This window comes from Aquarana catesbeiana, linkage group LG03, assembly GCF_042186555.1.
Source record: "Aquarana catesbeiana isolate 2022-GZ linkage group LG03, ASM4218655v1, whole genome shotgun sequence".
Lineage (NCBI taxonomy): Eukaryota > Metazoa > Chordata > Amphibia > Anura > Ranidae > Aquarana > Aquarana catesbeiana.
The window spans coordinates 365,171,338-365,187,519 of NC_133326.1; the positions used below are offsets into that span (position 1 = coordinate 365,171,338).

A 16,182-nucleotide genomic window follows, 5' to 3' on the forward strand; every position below is an offset into this window, starting at 1 on the left:
CAGCCTATAAGGCATTGGTCCCCCTGAGACTGAGGAATCTCATTCATCCCATACTTAGACGATCTTTTATTTTTTGCACTCTCCGCGCTCCAATTACAAGGAGATCTGCGGGTGGCCATTTCCTTTCTGGAAAAGCTGGGGTGCTTGATAAACAGGGAGAAATCGAATCTAACCCCGACACAGGCCTTACAGTTCTTGGATCACCCTATCTCACAGAGGAGAAAGTAGAAAAGGTAAAGGTGACTGCAGCCTTTTTTCAGAACAATCTGTCAGTTTCCATTTGTTCAGCCATGTTGGGTCTAGGTCTCCTGGCAGCAACAATCCTAGCAGTACCATGGGCAAGGGCCCATTTCAGGTGTCTCCAGACCAATATCCTGAGCAGCTGGGACGGGGCGCAGGAATCGCTGGACACGACTTTCTGCCTATCTCTAATGACCAAGAGGTCTCTGGTGGTGGAGGGACGAAGACAGCCTCGTGCAGGGTCTACTATGGTCTCTTCCAGTGTCCGCCCGTATCATCACAGATGCCAGTGCCTAGGGAGCCCACTGGGGGTCAAGAGTAGCCCAAGGGCGCTGGGAGAAAATACATTCCCAAAGATCAACCAACTGGAGGGAGTTGCAAGGAATCTGGAAGGTGCTAAAGGCAATCGCCAAAGAGCTGAAAAGTCACCACATACAAGTCCTCTCGGACAGTGTGGTAGCAGTCTCTTATTTAAACAAACAAGGGGGAACACGGTGTCCATCCTTAATCAGATTGGCTAGCGCCATCTTTTCTTGGGCCAAGAGGAACCTGAGGTCTGCAGTCCATCTAAAGGGAGTGGACAATCATCTGGCAGACTTTCTGAACCAAGTTTAAGAGTAAGAATGGTCACTAAACAGGGTCTTCCAGCTAGTGGCAGAGAAATGGGGCCTTCCAGAGGTGGACTTGTTCGCCAACAAATCAAATGCCAAGGTTCCAGTGTACTTCTTGCTGGAAAGAGAAGTAGGGGCCAAGGGGATAGACGCCTTGACCCAGAAGTGGGCATTTCACCTATGCTACGCCCCCCCCCCCCTTTAAACTTATTCCCCTGGTCCTGAGGAAGTTTGTTCAGGAGCTCACCACAATGATCCTGGTGATCCCTTATTGGCCGAAGAGGCCTGGGTTTTCACACTGCTGCGCCTGGCAGGAGAGCCTCCCCTCATGCTGCCTGAGAGGGAGGATCTGCTGTTCCAGGGCCCAGTCCTTTTGCCAACAATACAGAGCCTGAAATTGTCGGCTTGGTGTCTAAGGAAAGCCTCCTGAGGTCTAAGGGGCTCTCAGATAGGGTGGTAAATACAATTCTTTCTAGTAGAAAGAAAGTAACCCAAGCAATTTGTTACATTTTGGAAAGTTTTCTGTTCATGGCTAGACACCAAGAAGGTGTCTGCAGATATTCCAGCCGTCTTGGAGTTTTTACAAGATGGCACAGACCAAGAACTGGTTGTTAGTACATTGAAAGTTCAGGTATCGGCCTTGTCTGTTTTTTTTTTTTTTTTTTTTTTTTTTTGAGCAACCCCTGGCGTTAGACCCGCTAGTTATTAGGTTCTTTAAGGGGTTAGCCAGGATTAGGCCCATTCCGTTCAAAATTCTGCCAAAATGGGACCTGTCGACAGTATTGCAAGGTTGGATAAAATGGTCGCAAAAAGAAGAGCTGTCCTTAAAATGGGTCACGCTCAAAACTGTCTTTTTAGTGGCCATCTCCACAGCCAAATGCATTAGCGAGCTGCAGGCACTTTCCATTAAGGAGCCTTTCCTGCAAATTTTTGAAGACAGACTGGTATTGCGTACAGACCTGGGGTTTGTTCCTAAAGTGGTGTCAAAATTCCACAGGACTCCGGGAAATAGTTTTGCCTTTTTTCTGTGGGTCCCTAACCAATCCAAAAGAAACAGAGTTCCACCAACTGTGTCTTACGGTATCTGGAATTGTCGGAAAGCATTAGAATATCCAATGCTCTACTTGTTTTGCATTCGGGGAAAAAAAAATTGGTGTTCGAAGCTCCGACCTTTCACACTGGGGCGGTTTGCAGGCGCTATTGCGCTAATAATAGCGCCTGCAAACCGACCCGAAAGTGCCACTGCTTTCATTCCAGTGTGAAAGCCCCGAGGGCTTTCACACTGGAGCGATGCGCTGGCAGGGCGGTAAAAAAAGTTCTGCTAGCAGCATCTTCGGAGCGGTGAAGGAGCGGAGTGTATACCGCTCCTTCACCGCTCCTGCCCATTGAAATCAATGGGACGGCGCGGCTATACCGCCGGCAAAGCGCCTCAGCAGAGGAGCTTTGCGGTGGTTTTTAACCATTTCTCGGCCGCTAGCGGGGGGTAAAACCACCCCGCTAGCGGCCGCATAGCGACGGTAAAGCGCTGCTTACAATAGCGGCGCTTTACCGCCGACGCCCGCCCCAGTGTGAAAGGGCTCTAACTCTGGTTTTTAAAATTGAAGTTCTGGGCTCTTCTCCTGTTTTTATTTATTATATTTTTTTTCACTTTCACTCCGTACTATAAACTTCATCGGCTTCTGACTCCAGATAGGTTGAGCACAATGCACGTTTGTAAAACACACCTTCTAAAAGTGCAGCCATCTATCTGCTTTTTAAATAGACCCCAGTGGTAGATGCTCTGAGCTTCTAACCCTTTTCCAATATATTACAGAAATTGATTTCTATTGTTTGTTTTTTTGACCAGATTGGAAATATTTTTCCACCCATCTGGTGGAAAGTGAAAATTTCCCCATATGTGGACATATGCATTAATAAAAACCTTCCCCACGCCATCCAAAAGGGAAACAAATATTTTGACTGGAGTTTAATTTTAAAGTGGTTGTAAACTTCAGACATGAAATATGACCAAAACGTATCCCTCTATAGTGTGTACTTATCTCAATCCAAAACACTAAGTGTAATTTCTGTCTGCTGCTTTGTTCATCTGTTATCACAATGAGTCACTTCTGACAAGATTTCCTGACACCAAGAGAAAAATGGTGACGGGAGGGAGCTCCAGCAGATTGACAGCCTCAGCTCTGTTCCTGTGAGTTGTATGAAGGGAAGTGACATTCCCCCCTCCCCCTTCAATCAGCCTTCGGAGCTTTCCTCTCTGATGTAACTTTAGCTCTCTGCCCCCCTTCTTTTCAGAGCTGAGGGATCCTGTGTAAATTCTGCACTTTGAATGATTGTAGAGGAAAGACAGCTATAGATAAACAGGTACAACTTTTGTAGGAGGATTTGTTTCATCTCTGTGGCCAGTCACTTCACTGGGTATATGTAAGGGTTTACAACCACTTTAGATAAACATGTAATTGATAAAAATCTAATGGTAAATTTTCTTTAATATGTTTTTGTGATGAAAATAATGTTTTGGTACAAATGCCCTATGCTGAATGTACAGTATATTGCACGGCATGCAGTTTCTATTGTCATGCAAAATATTTTCCTTTTTAGCTGTACTGTGAGATTTATAATGGAGAATGCTTCACTAATGCTTTTATTATTACAAAATGTTCACTCTGCTGTATAACTGCAGCCTTGTAAGTGTAACTCATCTTGAAAATGAATGACCTTTACTGTTGGTTTAGTTTTCTGTAGGTTTCCAGAGACTGAAGGGAAAGATTTGCCTTTTTCCATTTGGTCTACATTGCACTGGCATGCCTATCAAAGTAAGTAACCATTTCCATGCAGGTTTGATGTTGGTCAAATCTGTATACACCTTTACCAATGTCTGTTAACTTATTCTTTTCAGGCATGTGCGGATAAACTGAAAAGGGAGATGGAGCTATATGGCTACCCACCTCAGTTTCCTGAAGAGGAGGAGGAGGATGAGGAGTTACCAGCAAAAAAAGAGGATGAGCTGGTTATTAAAGACAAAGCCAAAGGAAAAAAGGTAAATTGTGAGCTCCATACCTTCTAACAGACAGATATGAATCTGTTATGGTCTCTTAAGGAATAACTTCAGGTATGGATCTTTTGCCATAGTTGCTTTGGCCCAGCTTGGACCAATGTAACCTGCATACACCATATCTGTGAGATTCCTCTAGGACCTAAAAATCAGTGTAGTAGACACCACTACTATAGTGATCTCCATTAGCTTCCAGGTCCTGTCCCAAGCTGCTGCTGAAAGAGGTTGGCTGCTCAGAACCGGCGCAATTCAGAGATTTTCTGAATGCATGCAATGCATTCTCTCTTTGGATGAGGTGGGGTGGTGAGGTCACGCTCTCCACCTCGTCCAATCAGAGAATTGCACTCTTTGATAAAAAGCAAAGCATTTTATGAATGGTCGCAGTGTCCAGTGAGTGACCTCCTACAGCAGCAGCTAGGCACGGAACCCAGAAGCTAGTCGAGATCACTATAGTAGTGGTATCTACTACAGTGATTTCCAGCTTCTAGAGGGACCTGACAGGTATGGTGTATGAAAAGTTTCAGCAGCTTGCTATGGGGGCACCCGAACTGAGCTGCAGCTCCGTGTGTCCATTCAGACACGGAGCTGCTGTTAGGCCCCGCCCCCTCTCTCCTGATTGGCTCACTGACTTTGATTGACAGCTGCGAGTGCCAATGGCGCCGCTGCTGTGTCTCAGCCAATCAGGAGGGATGGCCGAGGGACTTGTAGACATCGCTCGACAGAGATGGGGCTCAGGTAAGTATTAGAGGGTGCTGGGGAAGCTGCTACACACAGAAGGCTTTTTATCTTAATGCCTAGAGTGCATTAAGATAAAAAACCTTCTGCCTTTACAACTCCTCTAAGCTCACCACATACCTTACAATCTTCTTTAGACCAACAACTACTATGTGGTTCAAGGGCATGTCTGATTGGATATTTTAGGCACGTCCTCGTATTGCATAGTTTTGTAAATTTTAAGCTGATTGTGTAAAGATTGTACAGTCAGATTGTAATGCGTATGGTAAACACTGGAAAAAGGCTGGTTTCAGAATGCAAGTTCTTATACTTAACAGTATTGTAGTGTTATAAGTCCTCAACCAGCCAGTCAGTGAACCAACTGCCACTTACAGTCAAAGATCCTAGTACAGAACCTTTATATTCCTCTTTAATTATGTCATGAAGAGTTCGTTGGTGCTTTCTGACAATGCAATTTTTTTTAGTTTCCATGTGGAAAGCCTCTTTAACCACTTCAGCCGCAGAAGGATTTTCTCCCTTATTGACCAGGCCATTTTTTGCGATACGGCACTGCGTTGCTTTAACTGACAATTGCTCGGTCATGTGACGTTGTACACAAAAGTTTTGTCCTTTTTTTTTCCCACAAATAGAGCTTTCTTTTGTTGGTATTTGATCACCTCTGTTGTTTTTATTTTTTGCGCTATAAACAAAAAAAAAGCAACAATTTTGAAAAAAAACTATGATAAATATCCCAAAAAAAATAAAAAAAATAATTTCTTCATCAGTTTAGGGCAATACATATTCTTCTACATATTTTTAGTAAAAAAAAAATCGCAAAAAGCGTATATGGATTGGTTTGCGCAAAAGTTATAGCATCTTCAAAATGGGGGATATATTTATGGCATTTGTATTTTTTTTTTTTTTTTTTTTTTTTACTAGTAATGGCAGTGATCAGTGATTTTTAGCAGGACACTTTTGACATTTTTTTGGGTCATTGACATTTTTACAGCGATCAGTGCTATAAATAGCCACTGATTACTGTATAAATGTCACTGGCAGGGAAGTAGTTAACACTAGGGGGCGATCAAGGGTTTAAGTGTGTTCCCTGGGAGGTGTTTCTAACTGTGGGGGAGTGGACTGAGTGGGAGTAGAGAGAGAGATCGCTGTTCCTGATCACTAGGAACAGCCGATCTCTCTCTACTTCCCTGACAGAACAGGGATCTGTCTGTTAACATTGACAGATCCCTGTTCTGGCTCTCTGGAAGTAGAAGTACATCGCGGCTGCCGGCCACGCGCATCGGCTCTGTTGACGTGCCGCGTGCACACACGTGCCTCCTATAACTCTTAAAGCGGCCGAAGTACATGTACTGCGGCTTGCGCAGCTGTGCCAACCTGCTGCAGTATGATGGCGGCTGGTCGGCAAGAGGTTAAACAATATGAATGTCTCCATTTTGGATTGACCTGTGAGAAAGCAATGTGATCAGTCCTATATGTTTCACTATTATTACTGATTACATAGTGCGACTTGTTCTGCGACTTTAGACACAAAGTCACATAACAAGTGGCCGCCCATTGTTTTCAATGGCACCCATTCGGATCTGTGCATTTTTAAAACAGTTCCTGCACTACTTTGATACGACTTGAGTGCCAGACAGTGTAAAGTCACATTAGGCCTTTTGCACACTGCAGCTTGAAAAAGCTCAGTACAGCTTTTTTTTTTTTACTGAGCTAAAATACAGCCCATCATTGTAATATGCCTATGCACACAGGCGTGTAAACGAGCCATGCATTCTTTAGTAAAAAACCCCCAGAAAAATCAGCATTTTTGGTAGGAAATCTATGCCTCGTGAGCGTAAATGTGTGCAAATGCCCATTTACATATTGTGCAGAACAAAAACGCGAGAATAAGTTTTCATGCGCGCATATGCGCGAAAATACATAAAAAAAGTCTGAAAAAGATGCTCAAATAGATGTATTGTGTGCAAGAGGCCTCAAAGTCACACTCCAAGGTCACATTGGAAATTGTGCACCTTTGAAGTTGTGAACAGAGCCTAAGCCCCGGTTCACACAGGGGCGACTTGTCGGGCGACCTAGCCGCCTGACAAGTCGCGTCCTGTTCTGTACTACGGAACTGTTCTAATAGGAGCGACGCAAGTCGCTCCGACTTAGAAAAAGGTTCCTGTGCTACTTTTGGGGCGACTTCAGGCGACTTGCATTGACTTCTATACAGAAGTCGTTTTGCAAGTCGCCGCTGAAGTCGTGTGCAGGTCACCTCTGTGAGTCGGCCTGCAGGTGGTGTTGCCCCTGTGTGAACCGGCAGTAAACAATCACATCTTCTGCTAGAGATCTTGTTTTAGAACTTTTTTTTATACCTAAAAATGATTAAAATTACTAAATGTATGTTGTGTTTATTTGTTATTACTGTTTAACAGAGTAAAGCAGCTGCAAAGTCTGGATCATCAAAATATCAGTGGGGAATTATGAAATCCTTAGGACTCACGGATGAAGAGATCGTAAAGTTTTCTGAAGCTGAACATTGGCTTGGCTATTTCCCTCCTCTAGCACTAGAAGATCTGAAAAGTATGGGGTTAAAGGTAATGATTACAATAGAGCGCTAGGTAAGGGTACCTAAAGATGTGAGATTACTGCTTTAGGTAATGTCCATTTCTGGCCATTCATTGTAAAATAAAAAAAGAAAGCTTTTTTCAATTTGCTGCTGTTACCCCCTCAAGCCAACATAACCTTCCAGCAGTGGCTATCTTTTCCCTTCTCCGTTCACACGAATGAGAACATTCAGCCAAGCAGAGTATTCCTGTTTGTGGATCCACCTGGCAATGTTGATGCCTGAGTTTGGTTGGATGATTTTGACACTTCTGACTGCCCTCATAGTGGTTGCTATTTCAAAATAACCCTAAAACTGGTAGACTAATCACAGGACTACACTACTGGCACATAGCAGTGCCTGCATTGTAATCGTGTGACCAGTTCAGACATTCGTGGACTGATATACAGTATGTGCTTCAACCTATCTTGTTGCTGTACAGAATCTGTCCTTATCTCAGATGCAACAAAAGGTCCAAGAATTGACAGTTATTGTTATCATTAGGAATTTGTGGTCAAAATCTGATTTGGTTTTACTCCTAAAGGGCTATTTTGCTTATTGGATTAAACAAAAACTAAAACCGCTAATATTTGCTGCATGCTTATTCTCACTTATCTTTTACCCAAAGTAATATGCTCAGATTTTTAACCACTTAAGGACCAGCCTCGTTTTGGAATTTAGGTGTTTACATGTTTAAAACAGTTTTTTTTTGCTAGAAAATTACTTAGAACCCCCAAACATTATATATTGGTTTTTTTTTCGAACACCCTAGAGAATAAAATGACGGTCATTGCAATACTTTTTTTTTCACACCGTATTTGCGCAGCGGTCTTACAAGCATGCTTTTTTTGGAAAAAATTCACTTTTTTGAATAAAAAAATAAGACAACAGTAAAGTTAGCCCAATTTTTTTTTTTATACTGTGAAAGATAATGTTACGCCGAGTAAATTGATACCCAACATGTCACACTTCAAAATTGCGCCCGCTCGTGGAATGGCGTCAAACTTTTACCCTCAAAAATCTCCATAGGCGACGTTTAAAAAATTCTACAGGTTGCATGTTTTGCATTACAGAGGAGGTCTAGGGCTAGAATTATTGCTCTTGCTCTACCGGTCACGGCGATACCTCACATGTGTGGTTTGACCACGTTCTCATATGTGGGCGCTACTCACGTATTCGTTCGCTTCTGCGCGCGAGCTCGTCGGGACAGGGCGTTTAAAACATTTTTTTTTTTTAATTTTTCTTATTTATTTAACATAATTTTATTTATTTTTACACTGGTTTTAAAAAAAATGTGTCACTTTTATTCATATTACAAGGAATGTAAACATCCCTTGTAATAGAAAAAAGCATGACAGGACCTCTTAAATATCTGGGGTCAAAAGACCTCAGATTTCATATATAAACTAAAATGCAATAAAAAAAAAAAAAAGTCATTTAAAAAAAAAAAATGACATTGAAAAAATGTGCCTTTTAAGACGTATGGGCGGAAGTGACGTTTTGACGTCGCTTCCGCCCTGCAGTGTCATGGAGACGAGTGGGCGCCATCTTCCCCTCACTCGTCTCCATGCACAGCTAGGCAACAGCCGTGATCGCCTCCGCCGCTGCCGACGGCTCTGGTAAGCGGTGGAGGGCACCAGATCGCGGCAGGAGGGGGGGCCCCCTCTCCCACCACTGATGAAAGTGATCTCACGGCGAATCCGCCGCAGAGACCACTTTTATCTTGTAGTCGACCGCCGGCCAAAAACGGGGATACCGGGATTATGGCAGCTAGCTGCTGCCATAACAACGATATCAGTCCCCAAAAAAGGGACATACATCGGCGTGCGGCGGTCGGCAAGTGGTTAAATTACATTGTAAACAGCCAGTATAGGTGCAAAATAGCCATCATGTTTTTTTTCTTGCTATCCATAAATATTCATTTTAATGTGAGGTTCTTTAGAGTTCCCAGGTAAATGGGACTTGGAACACCACAAACATTTGGCGATTATGTCTTTATTACTTGACACACACACACACACACACTCTAACATTTAGCAGATCATAAACCTTAAAAAAATGTAAAATGTTATTGCACAATAATAATTGCCTGTGGTTAGTGTCTCTTGAGAACTGCAGTTGCATCTGAAATATAACTTGTCTTTTTTAGGTAGATTGGCGTCGTTCTTTTATCACCACCGATGTAAACCCTTATTATGACTCCTTTGTAAGATGGCAGTATGTAACCCTACGGGAAAGGAATAAAATCAAATTTGGAAAAAGGTATGTATTTTTTCTTTTTTTTAAACCCTTAATTTAGCGACACAGCAATACAGAGGAGCAAGTATAAGCCATACATCCGTATTCTTTGTGGAGAGAGAGATTTTCCTCCTGTGAAGAGTCATGTGTCCTTTATGCACAGATTTTTTTTTTTTTTTTCTTCTTCAAACAGATGCAGCCCGTAGATTTTTTTTTTTTTTTTTTTTTTCACATAAAAGTTTATAGATTGGGATATATTTACAGTGTTAGCAGAAAAGTTTTTTACATGTTTCACACACAGTGGTACTTGATTATAAGGCTAAAGCTGGTAACTCTTCCAATATTAAAATCCATGTGAACCCATCAACACTTACAATTAATCAACAGCAGCGCCAGGCACCCTGAGGTATTTTCTGGTACCAGTTGTATTTGGGCCTCATACCATCGCTTTCATCTCTCTGTTGATGATTTGTTTTTATGGTATATTTAGCTGTGGCTAAGGCAAGGCTGTGTAGTATGTTTTGGTGTATAGGGTCCATGATCCCTGACGCTAGCAGCTTTTCTTTTGACTGGAAGTTTGTAGGTAGAAACTTAGTATTTCTTTTGACTAGAACAGCCATTCTCAACCAGGGTTCTGTGGAAGCCTAGGGTTCCCCAGAGGTTGCTAGGGATTCCTTGAGATGTGATTGATGGTGCTTCCATTTGATGGTACCTGCATAGTTTTAGGGCCCCTGCCACATGGGAAAAGTCATTAACATGACACTAATGATACATATCAAGCTGCCTGCAAAGACGGCATTCTGACCACCACTGTAGGGGTTTCCTTCTTCTTACTGGTTATCAATATAGAGGGCATTATCCCATTGATGTCCTGATTAATTAGTTTAGGTAAGGGTTCCCAGGGACCTGAAATATTATTTTAGGTGTTCCTCTGGAGTAAAAATGTTAGAGACTAGACTAGAAGTTCAGGTTTGGTGGTTGTCCAGTTCAGGACCGTCTTTAATTTAATTTCGATTGGACCCTGGGCAAACATTTTCTTGGAGCCCTCCCCTTCCATGCAATTTTGTTCTCCACCTGTTCTGAGACATACAAAAAATAGCAGTTTCCTGAATCAGATTAGGAAGCGATTGCGATTGGTTGCCAGAGGTTACAGTGTATCATTACCGCTTACTGACTGGCTGCTAGAGGTTACAGCACACATTATGGCTCACTGATTATTTGCTAGAGGTTACAGCACATGACTTCTGCTTGTTTATTGGTTGCTAGAGATTACTGTACATCAATACTGCTCACTGATTGGTTGACAGAGGTCACTGCATATCCTTAGCTGGGGGGTTGATGGTATCAATGACAGTGGTGGGGGATGGGATTAGTTAGGGGGGAGTACACTGTCTCCAATTCTGAATCATGTAGAGCAAAGCTGGGAATCTTTGGCAAGTATATAGTGGGGGCTTCTACACTGACCACCAATGCAATGGGGAATTTACAATGACCACCATGTAACGGGGGATTTTATGCTACCCACTAATATAAAGAGGATTTCTACACTGACACCAATGTAATAGGAGCATTTACACCAACCACCAGTGTAAGTGGGAATACACAATGACCTCCATGTAAGAGGGAATTTACACTGAAAAACATTGTCAAGGAGATTTGTACTAACCACCAATGTAAGGTGACACTTCTACACCAACCACCAATGTAAAGGGGGATTTACAGTGATCACCAATGTAATGAAGGATTTACACTGACAACCAATGTAATGGGGGATTTTACACCAAAAACCATTAAAGGGGGATTTCTACACTGGCCACCAATGTAAGGGGAGATTTATACTCACCAACAATTTAAAGGGGGACTTCTACATGGACCACCAATGTAAGGGTGGATTCGAAACTGACCACAAATGCAAGTTTGGATTTTTTACCGATTACTAATATAAAGAGAAGTTTCTACACTGGCCACTAATGTAATGAGGATTTACACTGACCATTAACATAATGGGAGCTTTCACAGTAACCACCAATGTAAGGAGGGATTTACATGGACCGCCAATGTCCCACTGGCCACTAGTGTAAATGAATGGATTGTACACCAAGCCCCAATGTAATGAGAAGATTTACACTGGCCACCAATGTAACTAAGACGTTTAGCCTGCGTTCACACTTGTGTGTCTCGGGAACGCATGCAAAATCACTTTACTGAGAGCACAGAAACATGCTGCCCTTTAGCAGATACACAGCAGTGCCATTTAATTGTTAATGACACCCTCACGCATCGACTGAGATGTGCGTATTCACATGCACCATAATTCACGGTGCTGTGGCACCATGTTATTTTGAAAAAGGGTTCCACCTCCAATTTGCTGACTTTTGCAGAACAGGCTGAGGTTAGGCTTAAAGCGGGATTCCGGCTGTAAAAAAAAAAAAAAAAAGACTTAAAGTCAGCAGCTACAAACACTGTAGCTGCTGACTTTAAATAAGTACTTACCTGTCCTGGGTGCCCGCAATGTCGGCCGCCCGAGGCCGACCCGTCCCTCGGGTCCCGGCACCGCCATCCTAGGTAAGGGAAACAGGCAGTGGAGCCTTGCGGCTTCACTGCCAGTTTCCTACTGCGCACGCGTGAGCGGCGCTCCGCTCTGTGAATGGCCCCCTGGTGTTCTGGGAACACACACAGTTCCCAGAAGACAACGGGGCCGCTCACCGAGGAGAAGAAAACGCCACGGAATAGGAAGAGGCAGATTAGGAAGACTGCCTAGCAACAAGGGTTTAGCAAGTTTAAAAAAAAAAAATTTTTTATTTATTTATTTTTTTGGTGAATTTTTTTTTTTTTCAGGGTGGCCCTCCACTTTAATGAGCACAGTTGTAGGCAAGACTTTCCAACATGCCCCTTTACCTCCCTTTTGGGCAGCATTCAGCAAAAGTGATAGTGAATATGACTTCAGGGGGGCAAGATATACATATGAATGCCGCTTCTATTTACATATCATTGCATGGTATTTACATGTAAACACAGGGTCTGCAGGTGAGTCATCTGTACATAACAACATGGGCAGCATTAGTAACAGAACTTCACACTGAGATATCGGGGCACAGCATGGGACTAAAACTTTAAGGGACAAGGGAATTTAAACTGGGATGGTTGGCAAGTATGAGGCAGCTGCTTTGGGCCCCACAACAATGATGGGGCCCAGGGCAGCTGCCCTTTTGCCCTCCCTTAAAGATGGCCATGGTCCAGTTACTGGCACAGGTGTAGTACACCAGAGGTTATTTATGAGACATTAGGCCATTTAAACTATACTATTTATAACCAATACTTTTCTTTGCCTCAGGTACACCATCTATTCACCAAGAGATGGCCAGCCATGCATGGATCATGATAGACAGACTGGAGAGGTTGGTATTGTTTTAAATAGTTTTTCATTCACTATTTTTCAAAAAATTAGAAATGATTAATTTCCCTAAAATCTAATGTGCAGTACTGGTTTAATTTAGCCAGATGGTCCTGGTCTTTGGTCAGAAAACAGACTGAATAATTTATAGAGCTATGATCACTTCTAAAGAGCATGTGCTGTGCTAGTCAGCATCCTGTTCCCTATTTTCCTAAACCTTGAACCTCCTGACTCAGAGCTAATTAAAAACACAAAAGAAAGGATTTCCAACTGTGTCTTTAACTGTAAATCAGCTGTTTTTTATCTTCAATAGCCTTCTTGCAGCTTTCCTAAAACGAGATGGAGTTCAGTTTCTAATGATGGTGCAAATGTAACTCTATCCTAAACTTTGTTTTATGTTTTTGATAGAATTAGGAAGGGTCAGATTTGTATAGCTGTCTGTTACATATGGAGAATTTTTCATTCACATTCTGTCCAGGTGACCACTGAGCAGGAAACAAAGGGATTCTCCCCAACAGAAAGGCAAACAATAAAAGCCTGACGGAGGTTTTAAACCTTTCCCAATCCAAAAAAACTTTTGCTGAATTTCCATTTAAGGACAACATCCTTCCCATATTATGGACAATTGCTAGGTTAGCCCACAAAACCATAAGTAGACACAAGACATAACTTGAACACAGAACATCTTTTAGCTTGACTACTCTTGATTTATTGCAGTCTATTCATTCACTGCTCTAATTATACGCATAAAAGAGCTGATTGCGCCATCCTTGTTTTTCAACTTCTTTATTGTTCAGGCAATTTGTACTCTGGGCTAACCCCACTGAACATTGAAACCTTGGGGCATAACTCCCCACTATGTTGACGCTAAGCTGTAGGTGCATTTATATGCTGAAGTGCATATAATTTTTTTTGCTTTTTTTTTATCCCTGAAAACATTGCATGCAATAGACATAGCAAATACAAGTGATCTATGCCAGTTTTTTGTAGATCGTATAAAATGTAAGCTGTCAGTCTCATTTAGCTGTGGTCATTATTTTTTTAGGGTGTTGGTCCCCAAGAATATACTCTTATTAAAATGAAGGTCCTTGACCCTTATCCATCAAAGCTGAGGTAAGTCTGATTATTATACTCTTGTATAAGTGGCCTAGGTTTTTAAGGAAATGGTAGATTGTGGCTTAAGGATCAAATTCCAGAGAACTTTCTCACATTTGTTTGGACAGACTTGGCATACTAGGACAGCATAAAACACATTGAGGCAGAGGTATGGCTATAATTTCCCCTTATTATTGAACATAGGAGTTTTTTTTTTTTTTACATTGAGAAGTCAGAAATTGTGGCCGAAATTTAACTTTTTAGATAAAAATAGCTCTATAATACTGATGCTTAGTGTAGTCTACTAAAGGTATGCTATAAACTAAGGGCTGTTTTGTATATGTACAGCATTGTTTTCTTACATTAGGAAGTCTTAGCATGCTGCGGCCATCTCCTGTGTGGGCATCTGAAGCCGCAGTGTTATACTTCCTGGATTCCATGCATGCTGGCTATCCAGCATGCATCTGCCAATCTTGCACATGTGCAGTGCGGCGCGAGCAGTATAATAGCTTGTAGGTCGGGTTTGCCTCTTGCCTCCTGGGATTGATGACACACATTCCCCAGCAGACATTGCAAAGCCTGAAATGATATGCGGGGCCGTGGCCGCTAAGGAAAAAGTGAAAAAAGGTAAGAACTGAATTATAGTAAGTTTCCCCCCCCAAAAAATGCCAATTTGTTTTAAGGATACACATTGGTGCTTGATGGTGAGGAGTGTAAAATGTGGGTGGAACTCTGCTTTAATGACACAGAACTTAAAGTAATTGTAAAGGTAAAATAAAAAAAACAAATAATATGTCTATAATTATATGTTCTGTGCTCTATTCGGGTCCCCCGCCGGTGCTCCTGGCCCTTCCCCTCTGACCAGTGCCCCCATGGGAAGTGGCTTCCACCCGAGGGCTTGCCCCATCCCCTGCTCGCTCGTCACTGTCTTTGACAGCACTGGGACCCAATGGCTCCCGGTGCCCCAGCAAAGCTAACAAGACCCGGAAGTGAGGGGACAGAAGAGCTGCAGACGTGCATGGCGCTGGATCAAATGAGAGCTCAGGTAAGTAAAAGGGGCGGTGGGGGGTGAGGGCGGATAATGACACCTAAACATTTTTTACCTTGATACAAGGAATGCATTAAGGTAAAAAATGTTTAGGCTTTACAATTACTTTAAAGTGGTTCTCTACTTTTGGACAGAAAACACAATATACTACTGCTTGGGTGATGGAGGTCTACCTTTTATCCCTGCCAATCAGCCATTTTAACACTCAAGAAGCTCTGAGGCATCCTCCATTCAATGATGCTGGGGCTTTCTTCCATGTAATGCAGACAGATCAATCTGCTGATAGCCTTTATCTGGGCAGCACAGCCTAGTGGAACAAATGGGTTTCTGTGCTGTGTTGCAATGAATATAGCAACAAGAAAACTACCACCAGCAAATCAGCAGGGGTTATAAATGGGAAAACTGTTTCCAATAATTTATTTAGGGTTTAGTAGATGGTGGAGAGTTAACCCACATGACAGGTTCTAATCTCTTTGATGCTCTCTAGGTGATATCTATGTGCTTGAGTTCCTGGGTATGGATACCTTTTATTGTCCATTATGAGGGTTCACCACCTTACCTGTTGAAATATTATTGTATGTGATGTTGCAGAGAATGCAACAGTAGTAGCTGAAACACTCAAAGTTTGGCAGAAACTCCCCATACTTCCCAGCTGGATATGAATAGAGTCAGGCATTATGGCAGGCAGATTTGGCGGTTAGAGTATGCAAGACATGTAAGAAACCTGGGCCTGGCTCAGAATACTAAACTCCACCTGTAAATAAAATCGTGTTTAGGTGGATTTGCCCTATAAAAAATCTGTTGTGTTTTGTATTATACTGTGATGTATATGTATATATTAAATATTACAGTAAATATATCTGCTTAATTTCCTAGTGGGTTGAAAGGAAGGAATGTTTACCTAGTAGCTGCTACACTGCGCCCAGAAACCATGTTTGGACAGACAAACTGTTGGCTGCGGCCCGACATGCCCTACATTGCATTTGAGACTGCCACCGGTGATATATTTGTGTGCACTCAGAGGGCAGCAAGGAACATGTCTTATCAGGGTTTTACCAAAGACAACGGAGTTGTTCCAGTGGTCAAAGAGCTCATGGGAGAGGTCAGTGCAAAAGTCAAAAAGATGGAAATCTTATTTTGTTCCTTGACTAACATCTACCTACGTTTACACTTATGTTCTTATTTTAT

General features: G+C 42.4%; 1 protein-coding gene across 1 annotated transcript in view; it reads left to right on the forward strand.

The window, feature by feature from the left end:
- The window catches only part of LARS1 (leucyl-tRNA synthetase 1), a 94,911-nt gene that overhangs the window by 19,800 nt on the left and 58,929 nt on the right, over positions 1-16,182 (forward strand). Inside the window, exons 4-10 of the mRNA XM_073620626.1 lie at positions 3,584-3,664; positions 3,748-3,888; positions 7,050-7,211; positions 9,369-9,481; positions 12,792-12,855; positions 13,897-13,964; positions 15,871-16,096. Of these exons, the coding sequence (XP_073476727.1) occupies positions 3,584-3,664; positions 3,748-3,888; positions 7,050-7,211; positions 9,369-9,481; positions 12,792-12,855; positions 13,897-13,964; positions 15,871-16,096 (855 nt within the window). The remainder of the gene's footprint in view (positions 1-3,583; positions 3,665-3,747; positions 3,889-7,049; positions 7,212-9,368; positions 9,482-12,791; positions 12,856-13,896; positions 13,965-15,870; positions 16,097-16,182) is intronic.